Genomic DNA, 13093 nt, shown 5'->3' on the forward strand with positions numbered 1-13093 from the left:
TGGATTTTTATAAATTTATTTGTTTTCCATTTTCATCTGAGAAGAGATGTTCGTGTTTGCATATTTAGCATAATTTCGATAGGTTATAACTCCTTTTTTATTTTCTTCTGACAAGAGATGTTCGTTATTGCAAGTTAATTTTAATTTCAATGGGACTACTTATACTTGACTTTGAACGACATGAATATTCTTACAAAATTAAGAGATTGTTATAATTATTTACTCTTTTCTTCTGAGTTTTTACATTTTTGCAACAGCTATTCAATACATTGTATTATTTACTCATTATGAAATGTTACTATTAATTTTTTATGTTTTATATTATGTTAGCGACATTATGTTATGTTATTTTTATTTTTATTATGTAATTTGAATGTTTTTTTTATTATCGGATTTCTAAGTTAATTTTTGTTTTTTGCATTGAAAATGACCCGATCGGAGTCGAAACGTATGTATGTAATGTTATTATTCTAATTATAATTGTTTGTTAAAATATTGGTTCTGTGCCCTTTTAATATTTATTTCATTTTATACATATTGAACCTTATTATTAATTTATTTTTAATATCATTATTAAAAATGTACTTCAAAATTCATTTTCATTACTAAAAATCCTAAAATAGTATACATGTAATGTGAATTACAAATTTTCTCAACACTGATAGTAACTACCGGAATGCAGTCTAAGATATAAGATATAACATATTTTTTAAGAAATAAAAATGAAAAAGTAAATGTTTTATAATTATATGCATTGCAAATAACAATCTTTTATTATACATAATATTTACAATGTTAAATTGCAAATATGTATTTGTAGACTTACCAAGCATTAAAAAAAATTTTGAATATTTCGCTCATTTATTATGTAACAACGATATAACCAGAAGTACACCTTTAGTGACACGAAACATCATTTAGCGCCAATATTGAAATTGATCCAATCCAATCCATCCCGCAATAAAAATTAGAATAATGATAAAAATTCTCAAAGTTTCGTTTTATTTTCCATATTTTTTGTAAATGGACAGTGTAAAAATGCAATGCCCTGATGAAAATAAAAATTGGAGCGTAAGTCGAATTAGAGACCCTCTAATCAGAGTCGCGATACAAGCAACAACTAATTGTGATTAGTCCGTCATTTTTCAGCAATTCCCGCCAATATTCGAATGTCAATATTATAGAAATGAACGATGTGCGTATCGATACGCTAAAAATCGTTTGCAAACTAATCTATTTTGTGAAAAATCAATTTTTCCAACCAAAACAAGCATAGAATGACAGAAATAGCGTTAGTAGCATCTCCCCGATTGCATCTATTATAAGATTGAAGTAATGCTTACCAAAAAAATTATGTTGCATCTTTTTTTTATTAAAGTTATTTTGATTTTGAAAATTGAGGTGTATAAGAAATAAATTAAAAAAAAATGTCTTTATTATTATAAAGAAATATAAAGTAAATATGTGACACAGAGTTGTCATATATTTTATTAATTTTTTTATAATGAAACTGTACATATATATTCCAATAATATTCATGTAATAATAACGTGCATGAGAAAATAAAAAATACGACGGTTCAAGACATATCTAAGTACAAAAGCATTTTTTCTTTTCTTCAGGTTAGTAGTATAGATACCTGAAGTTTAAAGGGTCATTATTTACTAAGGACAAAGACCCCCCTTTATAAATGACTTGCGATTTTTTCGTTTAAGAAAAAACACTCTCCTTTGATTCTCTCTGCATCGGTGAATCCTTATATGCGGGCATATTAACAGTAATGGAGAAGAAATACTTCCAAACAATAAAATAGTTTTGGCTCGTAAATTTCAGGTTATTTACCTGATATATTTGATAAATTTTTCATATTTCTCTATCGTTTTTGTCGCACGGTTTAGATATCGTTTTTAATCAATTTCTATTTAGTTGTGTTTTATTATAATGAATAGTATATTGTATCGTTTTAATCGTACATTTCATATTATTTTTAAAAAAGCTTTTTATAATTATTAAAATATAGTTCTTATTTTTTCATTACTCTTTTGTAGAATTAATTTATATTTTCACATGCAATTTATTAAGTACAATTACATTACGCATCGGAAATTTATAATTTTTGAAAACGCATATCAGATTTCAGAATCGATGTAACTAGAACCTAAGGGCTAATGCTAGATTCACACTGCATCCGATTTGCGTCGTACAACGCTCCGCAATCAATCAGAAAACAGGATTCCGATGATATGAAGCAAAATCCATCGGAATCCTGTTTTCTGATTGGTTGCAGAGCGTCGTACGACGAAAATCGGATGCAGTGTGAATCCAGCATATGACCTACGGGGTGATAGTCTACACTGAAAGAAGATTGGCTGCTGCAGCAAATTAGATGGTAAAATATGGTAGAGCATTTTTAATTGGTTGCAACATCCAATTTTTATAGGATTTTTATTTCGATTGGCTAACACAATCAAAAGTTGGTCGCTACAGCTAATTAAAAATGCTATGCATATATTTTCTCAACACTGATAGTAACTACCGGAATGCAGTCTAAAGGTGCGATTTCACGCTGACGCTAGACGCTCATTTTCAGCGTCAAAACAGGTCACGTGATCAAAATTGACGCTTGGTATTCGTCAATTTTGATCACGTGACTTGTTTTGACGCTGAAAATGAGCGTCGAGCGTCAGCGTGAAAAGGCACCTTAAGATATAAGATATAACATTTTTTAAGAAATAAAAATGAAAAAGTAAACATTTTATTATAATTATATTCATTGCAAATAACAATTTTTTATTATACATAATATTTACAATGTTAAATTGCAAATATGTATTTGTAGACTTACCAAGTATTTAAAAAAATTTTGAATATTTCGCTCATTTATTATGTAACAACGATATAACCAGAAGTACACCTTTAGTGATACGAAACATCATTTAGCGCCAATATTGAAATATGATCCAATCCAATCCATCCCGCAATAAAAATTAGAATAATGATAAAGATTCTCAAAGTTTCGTTTTATTTTCCATATTTTTTGTAAATGGACAGTGTAAAAATGCAATGCCCTGATGAAAATAAAAATTGGAGTGTAAGTCGAATTAGAGACCCTCTAATCAGAGTCGCGATACAAGCAACAACTAATTGTGATTAGTCCGTCATTTTTCAGCAATTCTCGCCAATATTCGAATGTCAATATTATAGAAATGAACGATGTGCGTATCGATACGCTAAAAATCGTTTGCAAACTAATCTATTTTGTGAAAAATCAATTTTTTCAACCAAAACAAGCATAGAATGACAGAAATAGCGTTAATAGCATCTCTCCGAACGCATATTTTTTTCAACATTTGTCGCCCATAATGCTCGACATTCAACATCACGCGGAAATATTTTTATTATGTAACCTTTGGTTGCAGAATTATTGCAAAATGGGGCTGCACACCTATAAAAGTCTTACTAAAAGTAAGAGTTTGAAAGTGGATTATGTCCACGGTTTCTCGTCCCGTAGACTTTCGCAGAGAACTCCTATATCGTACACTGTTAAAAATTTCATGAAATTTGATGTACTTTTAAGTTACATAAATTAAATTAAATTTTATGACTACATTAGATTTTATGTATCTGTAACTGAAAAGTATATTTGTGTACATGTACATGAAATTTAGTGTACGTTTCATAAAATTTTACGAAGTTTAGTACATTTTTTATTAAATTTTAGGTAGATTTGTATAAAATTTAATGTAAGTAAACGTTAAATTTAAATTATTTGTAACTTTATTTTTATTGATAATACATTAAATATTTGTAATGTGCCTGCTGGAAATTTGCTTCCATTACACGTGTGTTTTGCAGGTGCTTTGTTTTTTACCTTTTCTTTTTTCTCTCCGACATCGGATAATTTCTTTTTTCTCTCTATAACGTCTATTTTATTTTAAATGTGGATATTTTAAAGTGCCTTACAGAATAGGCTTATTGTTAGCATAACAATAAAACTATAGAAACACATAGAAACACATAGAAGCACATAGAAAAACATAAAACATAAATGTATAATATTGATCATAAATCAGTAGAAAGAAAGTGCGTCACAATAGATATAAAGGACAATATTATATTCGATCTCTATTGCATTTAGGTGATACGCTTATAAATTTTCTTTTTGAAATCTAATAAATCATTTGACAATAAAGATATTCAGAACCTCAGTCTATAATCCGATCCACATGACTCATAAAGAAATCACGAAAGGTTTGTTTGCGTTACACATACATGCTCCAACGTATTCGTTATAATGAATATAAATTATGGTGCAAGGGAGAGAATTCTTCTTGTCCTTCAAAGGAGGACCAATCTCAAAATAACAGTGAAAAGAGAACAAAAAGCGTCTTAGTCTTTTAAAGCGGTCAATATAGGTGCAAAAAAAAGGCTCCTAGAAAATTGCTTGTTGCACTCTCAGAAAAGATTTCTAATATTGAGAAAAAAAATTCTTAACGTACTTAATCTTAATTCAACTGTATACAGTATAAAATTATAACCGTATTAAGATTAAATTAATAACTTTTTTATTCTTCTCCCTCGAATAAAATAAGACCGACATCTTGTCTTGAGACAAGTATACACATAAATTTAGGTTTATATGTATATTCTTTAGTTTAGATTGAGATTTGATCAACGTAATGACTCGGTTCAGTACTATGACCTTTGGGGGGATCCCGTTTGCCTACAATCCCGATTGCACACACCATTCATATCAGCTGGTGTCTAGTAATTTTTCACTGCTTTACCAATGAGAATATTTTATTTTTAAATTAGCCAGTTAGCGACGCATGTGTGCATCATGCAATGTGTACAATCGGAGCTTTCCCACCTTCTTTCTGGAAGTCGGTACGCATATTTTACATTGCCTCCATTTGAAGAATATCACTGATGTCGTATACGAAAAAACAATAATATTTCACTTTGAAAATAATAATATTCCGAAAAATTAATATTTCTAGAAGTGTGAAAGAGGATGAAATGTTGAAGTAAAAGTTTCTTTTTCAATTTTGACACTCAGACTATTATTATTATTTTTTTTAAACCAAATTATTAACAATTAAAGTTGGTCGCATTTAGCAGACTCAACTGCGTTGCGGAGTGGATTCGTGAGCGCTCGCTGCTATTGGACGATTTAAAAGCCCGGGAAAAAATATTATATATATATATATATGGACATATTTTTTCTATACAATAATATACAATTATCAAGAGACACGGTAGTGCCTCGCGCCAAGTGGGCGCATAGCGCGAGACACGCGTGTCTTTACGCGAGTCAGCGAGTTGCGGGCATCCGAGCATCCGAAATTCTCGGTTTTTTTAATATACATAAAATACGTCAATTTTATATATAATTATAAATGAAATATTTTTTTGGGAAGGCTCCGATTGCACACATTGCATGTTGCATACATGAGTCGCTAATTGGCCAATTTAAAAATAAAATATTCTCATTGGTAAAGCAGTGAAAAATTACTAAGCACCAGCTGATATGAGTGGTGTGTGCAATCGGGATTGTAGGTAAACGGGATCTTCCCGGCAAGAATGCAGCATGCCATGTTAAGGCTCCTCGCATTTACTGTACACTGCAGTACATTCTTCCGATTAAAATTTTATTATATAATGTTTCATATTAATTAATAATAAATAAATGAATAAATCAATAAATGGGTATATAATAGGTAAATTTTATTTATTTATTTATCTACGTATTTATTGATTTATTCATTTATTTATTAATTAATATGAAAGATTATGACTTAAAAACGTTCGTATTAATGAATATATAAATTACAAGAACACATTGATCGATCAAAGTTAAATGTTTCGAATGATACATTATATATATTCTTTATTAAATCAAATTTATTTTAGAAGTGATTGCGCGCTGATAACTTTCGGATTTTCGACGCAAACAGCCTGAAGCGCTTATAATCCCCCCCCCCCTAAATTATTTTTTAGCAAATAATTAGCAAATAAAGAGCATTAAATTTTTAACCTATCGCGAATTTGATTTTCGATGGTGGGGAGGTCCAGGTTAATGGGGATCCTAAATTAAATTAGAAAGAATGAAAGAAACTTATTGCGGAAATATTACTTCGGCCATTGTTTGAACCTGGAACCTCTCTATTAGCGTTTTAGACTGCATTGAAAGTCCAAAAGTTATCGGCGCGTAATCACTTCAAAAATAGATTTGATTTAATAAAGAATATATAATGTATTATTCAGAACCTGTAACTCTGACCGATCAAGGCGTTCTCGTAATTTATAAAAGATTATAATAAAATTTTAATCGGAAGAATATACATTACAGTAAGAGCTGCTGGGCGCAAATTGATTAATCTCGGTGAAAAATTTTTTATGCATTATTATATACATATAAATGTGTATAAACATACATAAATATGTATAAATATTTATAAACATATATAATTATGTATGAAATATATAATTATATGCATAGTCATACATCTTTTTTTCTCTTGTAAAATTATTTTTTAGTATAATATAAATAATAAGAAAACGTAAAAAATAATTAAAGGGATGATTTTTGCACTGTTTGTTTTAGAAAAAATCAAGTTTAGAGAAATGTAAAGAAAATTGCTCGTACATAATTATATTATATAATAATTATTTTTTCGAAATTCACACTTTCTAGTTCAAGGTCACTTTCAAGTTATATTCGTTTTTATACATCGCTTTCATGCATACCTGAGCGGACCCCTGGAACGAACCTTAGACACACATACATACTAGAAAGATCATAGGTGACCAAAAGTGTCTGCAACATCTATCCTTGTCTAAATGCTTGTTTGCTGTGCGCGTAATTTATATGTGAGCTCTGAACGTACAGTCAGAAGCAATGAGGTTGCGACACTTTTTTCAATGGGTTTCGTAATGCAGCTTACTCACCGAGCAATTGGTTTTTATTTGTAAATTCATGAATAAGAACCAATCGCTAGGTAAGTAAGCTGCATTCCGAAATTCATCGGAAAAAAAATATTGCAACCTCATTGCTTCTGACTGTACATGTGTATGTTCTAGACGAGAGTGGGGATAGCCTTAGGCTGAGTTTCCACTTAGCGCGTCACGCGTCGCGTCGTCAAAGAAGAGAAATAGAGGGGTTGTGTACTTATATAATCTTATATCTTTCTTTCATGACGCGACGCGTGACGCGCTCAGTGGAAACGCAGCTATCCTCACTCTCGCCTTAGAACATACACATGTACAGTCAGAAGAATGTATGTGAGGGGACTAACTCAACAATTTCCCTGGAAGTTTATAGAAATGAAAAAGAAACGATTCGTTCCAGGGGTTTTACATTGGTTATATATAGTATGGCCCTTCCCATATAAATAAATAAAAATGCCCTGGAATTGAAAACGATTCATTTCAATGTTTAAAAATCTGAATCCATCTTAGTTTATTTCAATCTATTCTCGTTTGCTGAGATAGTAAGAACGTGTCTTTGATCGTTAAAAATTGTCAAAATTATTGGAATATATTTAGTAGAATATATATATAAGACTATATATATTCCAATAATATTCATGTAATAATAACGTGCATGAGAAAATAGAAAATACGACGGTTCAAGACATATCGAAGTAACAAAGGCATTTTTTCTTTTCTTCAGGTTAATACAGATACCTGAAGCTTAAAGAGTCACTCAGTATTAACTAAGGACAAAGACTTCTTTATAAATGACTTGCGATTTTTTCGTTTAAGAAAAAACACTCTCCTTTGATTCTCTCTGCATCGGTGAATCCTTATATGCGGGCATATTAACAGTAATGGAGAAGAAATACTTCCAAACAATAAAATAGTTTTGGCTCGTAAATTTCAGGTTATTTACCTGATATATTTGATAAATTTTTCATATTTCTCTATCGTTTTTGTCGCACGGTTTAGATATCGTTTTTAATCAATTTCTATTTAGTTGTGTTTTATTATAATGAATAGTATATTGTATCGTTTTAATCGTACATTTCATATTATTTTTAAAAAAGCTTTTTATAATTATTAAAATATAGTTCTTATTTTTTCATTACTCTTTTGTAGAATTAATTTATATTTTCACATGCAATTTATTAATTACAATTACATTACGCATCGGAAATTTACAATTTTTGAAAACGCATATCAGAATCGATGTAACTAGAACCTAAGAGCTAAAACCTACGGGGTGATAGTCTACACTGAAAGAAGATTGGCTGCTGCAGCAAATTAGATGGTAAAATATAGTGGAGCATTTTTAATTGGTTGCAACATCCAATTTTTGGATGCTGCAGCTAATGGTTGTGTTAGCCTATCCGCAATGTCAGTATAGGACTTCGATTGGCTAACGCAACCAAAAGTTGGTTGCTACAGCTAATTAAAAATGCTATGCCATATTTAACCATCTAATTTGTTGCAGCAACCAATTTTTTCTTTCAGTGTAACATTCTAACGCTGAGCTGTAATCACACATTTGTCTGGATATTTTAGCATGTGATAGTTATAAACATTTCTGAATTAAGTTTCATAGGTTCTTATAAACATTGTATCATGTTTATCATATACGTGAGTGGGAAATTACAACTAACGAGTACGTTACATGTAACTTTGTGTTAGCTGGGTTAATTCTCTGATATAAAAAATAGAATCGCAATCATTACGGATACTTATTAGGTGTACAAAAAAGTTCTGAGCTTTAGATTTCATATAACCGAAATAACAATATAAACTCTGCGCAAACTGAAAAAGAGCTTGCAGAACAGCTTGGCGTTACGCAGCAAGCCATTTCCGTACGATTACATACGATGGGAAAAGTTCAGAAGGAAGGCAGATGGATTCCGCATGAATTGTCCGAAGAAAACAAAAATCGACAACAAAAATACAACCGGGTGAAACAATCACGGCAGATTGCTACCAACAACAATTGACCAATTTGAGCGATGCATTAGAAGAAAAGAGGCTATTTACTGGCCAAGGATGTCGTTAGGCTGGGAACTTCTTCCACACGCGGCGTATAGCATAGATTACTACCTATTCCGGTCGCTGCAGCATCATTTGGCTGATACATATTTCGTGAGATTAGAAGAGATACGAAAATGCATTGATGACTTTATCGCTTCGAAGCCGGTGAGTTTCTATCGTCAAGGAATTCGCAAGCTACCCGAAATATGATAAAAGGTCGTTGATGCAAACGGAGAATATTTCGCTGATTAATATTTTTTCGTTTCTTTTTGAATAAAGATTGAATTTCACCGAAAAAAGCTCAGAACTTTTTTGTACACCTAATAAATGACGAAAAACATGCGGTTATCATAACCTTATACGTTTTATGCATCTCATTGCTTACCTAATTACATGAATTCATCTGTATGTACTGAAGATGGCTAAAAAGTTAGTCAAAACATGTATACAAATTAGTAAATAATAATATTATAATTTATCGCGCATATAGTACAGCACTAATTCCCAGTAACCAAAACTTCAGAAAACATTACATTTTTCATCCTTTCACTCTACTCATCTCTCTACCCCCATTTTATTAGTGGCTCCCGCTTCCAAGTAATAGTCGATTCTCTACTCCCATCACTACCATCGGAGGGATTAATGGGGGGGGGTTCCTTCGTCAATTTCCACCATGGTCCCATCTATATATCGATGACTTATATCCTAAAACTCTGCGTTGTCCAATCACGAAGTAGAGTGACGAAGTAGGGAAACCTAGAGCTACAGTCAGTGACTATACCCTATAATATTATCCTTGTTACTCTTCGAATGTTAAACGAGGATAACAGTGCATTCGGTGGAAAGTTTCTGAACACACTCAATCGTCCGGCGACCAATGAGGAATGAGAGTTTGACTTCTGTATCCCTTCTCAGCTGTTTCAGGTCTCGGGTCTCTCCAATACCCCCCACTACCAGTGTATATAGCAGAATACATCGTCAGCGGATCAGCCATTGTCCGATCGTCAATATCATGTTATTGAGGAAGACGTGAGATTCAGTCAGAAGCAAACGTGAATATAGAAGTTATTTCTTTATTGAGCTCGGTTCAACGCACAACTCCAAGATGCGCAAAACATCGAACTTTGACTCTGGCGTACCAGCGTTCCTTGCCAAGCTTTGGAAGATGGTTGAGGATCCTAATAACAACGACCTTATTTCCTGGTCACCCGTGAGTTATATTGTTATTTACATAATTACTCGCGCAAGTCCGATTATTTCGCGTAAAATGTAATATGTAACAATATATGTCTGTCAATGTTACACATTTCTGGTGACTCTCCGGGTTTCGCTCGCCTCGGCGAGCAATAACGATTGCATTAAAAGTCACGTCAACAACCACCGTGCCGACAATCAACGCGCAAAACAATTACCACGACGATAATTGCATTGACAACAGTCGCATTGATTACTATAAAGTAATCGCATTGATAAAAACGTGTATTATTAAACCGACATCGATCCTCTATGGTGCATTTTCTTTCCAAGAAAGTTTCATACTTCTGTTGCATTTTGCTCAAACAGGCACGTTGTTATTAATTCTTGTGTACTACCATTTGTCGCTTGATTCTTTCTATGTTACATTACTCCTATTGAAAAATCACAACTAATATCTGTGATCTTTAAGACAAAATTTCAATGTGTTATGTAAAATTAGATGAAAGATATAATTGGAGAGTCATCAGTGTAGATCTTCTTTGGAAGAACCATTTTTTAGACTTATTATTATTGACATACATTTAAATTTAAGATGTAATAAATGAATCAAATCACGATGTTGGCTGAAAAATTTACTGTACATTAGTTTTGTTAATTTTGTATGTGTTGCTAATATGTGGACACTCTCTAGTTAATCATTTTTGGTGTTCTATGAATAACGAAGAACGATACATGTGTTACCTGAGGTACGATCCATCTAACGGTGTGAATGAATTTGTTGAAAAATCAAAGAATTTTTTAAATCGATCATTCAAAGAATACTTCAAAGCATTTGCAGGATTAAGATGGATCGTATCTCAAAGTGAAAGACTGAAAGTGACAGGCACAAATTTTTTCTTCACTATAATTCAGTTGATTATTTTAGTCACTTACAGTTTATGTTATGTGGCTTGCGTGATGAAATATTTGCATTTATTTTGTATCTGTTTTTTTATAAATATTACATGAAAAAATATCAAATAATTAATTTTATCAAAAAAAACTCAAAAAACCCCCCAAAAAACCCTAATAAAATACAATAAAACCTCTAAAAAAGCCAGTTTTAATTATATTTAATTACATTTTTACTGTTTAATTATATTTTCTTTTTTAAAAAAGATTTTTTAGAGATTATTATTATTAACATTTAAATTTAAGATGCGATAAACGAAACAAATCACGTTAATTGAAAAAATTACTATGTATTAATTTCGAAATCAAAAGTATCACGTACTTTGAACTGTACTTCGAAACGTATGAATCAGAATAAAGAGATTTAAGAGTACTATTTCAATTCGATCCACAGTTTGGTCCGACAAAGTTTTTAAATTATTAACTCTTACAATACAAGGTACAGTTTAGTGCCTCATCTGTCCAAACATGGGTCACTAAAATCCGTCCGTTTTTTTCACCTCTATTCAGAATATATATATGATTAAAAAATTCTTTAAACATTCACTCCATTATATTTTCAACTTTCTAGAATAAATATTAAAACTTCATTTTAGAAAATAATAAAATGTAGTATAATTTTTACGTGCCATGCTCAGCGCCGAGACACTACCAGTGTCTCCAGATAATTTTGAAAGACTCAAAGAAATTTTCACGAACAGAAATCACTCGGTCACTAAGGCCCAGTTTCACAACTTACGGTTAACTCTTAACCGAAGTTCAACTTATTTGTCACCTTTTTCCAATTCTAGAATTGAAAAGAGATAATGAATAAGTTGAACTTCGGTTAAGAGTTAACCGTCAGTTGTGAAACTGGGCCTAATGGGCTTTGTGAACTTGGCACCCGAGAGACTTGCATAAACTTGTTTTTTTTTTTCCCCCGAAAGATCTTCGTATATAGTTGAATCTAGTAACATTTATTTCGTTTGTAGTAGCGCAGAAATAAAAATAAAGCGACTTAAAAATTGTCATTCTCCGACTTTGAAGTTCATAAACTTTAAGTATTGTTTCTTATAGAAAATCGTTTGTAGTGAATTGTAGTAAAATTATTTCCGTTTGTAGTTGCACCGTTCGCGAGATATAGTTATTTAAACAATTGTATAAAAATGAAATATTTTAATTTTCAAGATATCTGAAATCCGCTTGCGGGCCTCGATTCAGAAACGTTTGTAATTGTTTGTAGTAATTTTCCGGTCGTTTGTAGTTGCACCGTTTAAAAGTTACAACAAATTTATAATAAACAAATTAAATAACTTTGCCAATTTTTGAGATATCTCAAATCCGCTCACGGCATCTTACTTAGAATCGTTTGTAATTGTTTGTAGTAATTTTTCGGTCGTTTGTAGTTGCACCGTTTAAAAGTTACAACAAATTTACAATAAACAAATTACATAACTTTGCTAATTTTTGATATATCTCAAATCCGCTCACGGCATCTTACTTAGAATCGTTTGTAGTAATTTTCCGATAGTTTGTAGTTGCACCGTTTAAAAGTTACAACAAATTTACAATAAACAAATTACGTAACTTTGCCAATTTTTGATATATCTCAAACCCGCTCACGGTATCTTACTTAGAATCGTTTGTAGTTGTTTGTAGTGATTTTCCGGTCGTTTGTAATTGCACCGTTTAAAAGTTATGATAAATTAACATTAAACAAAAAACGTAACTTTTGCAATTTTCAAGATATTCGAGATCTGTTTGCGACATCTTACATAGAATCGTTTTTAGTTGTTTGTAGTGATTTTCACATCGTTTGTAGTTGAGCGGTCCAAAAGTTATGATAAATTAACAATAAACAAAAAACGTAGCTTTGGCAATTTTCAAGATATTCGAAATCTGTTTGCGGCATCTTACATAGAATCGTTTGTAGTTGTTTGTAGTGATTTTCCCGTCGTTTGTAGTTGAG

At 31.4% G+C, this 13093-nt stretch overlaps 1 protein-coding gene across 5 annotated transcripts in view; it reads left to right on the plus strand.

Moving 5' to 3' along the window:
* Nucleotides 1–9984: 9984 nt before the first annotated feature.
* The window catches only part of LOC108768117 (heat shock factor protein 1), an 11188-nt gene continuing 8079 nt past the window's right edge, over nt 9985–13093 (plus strand). For all 5 annotated transcript variants that reach the window (XM_018518401.1, XM_018518402.1, XM_018518406.1 and 2 more), the window contains exon 1: nt 9985–10207. In XM_018518401.1, coding sequence (XP_018373903.1) covers nt 10103–10207 — 105 coding nt within the window. In that variant the 5' untranslated portion in view covers nt 9985–10102. The remainder of the gene's footprint in view (nt 10208–13093) is intronic.

This window comes from Trachymyrmex cornetzi, unplaced genomic scaffold, assembly GCF_001594075.2.
Source record: "Trachymyrmex cornetzi isolate Tcor2-1 unplaced genomic scaffold, Tcor1.1 scaffold75, whole genome shotgun sequence".
NCBI lineage: Eukaryota > Metazoa > Arthropoda > Insecta > Hymenoptera > Formicidae > Trachymyrmex > Trachymyrmex cornetzi.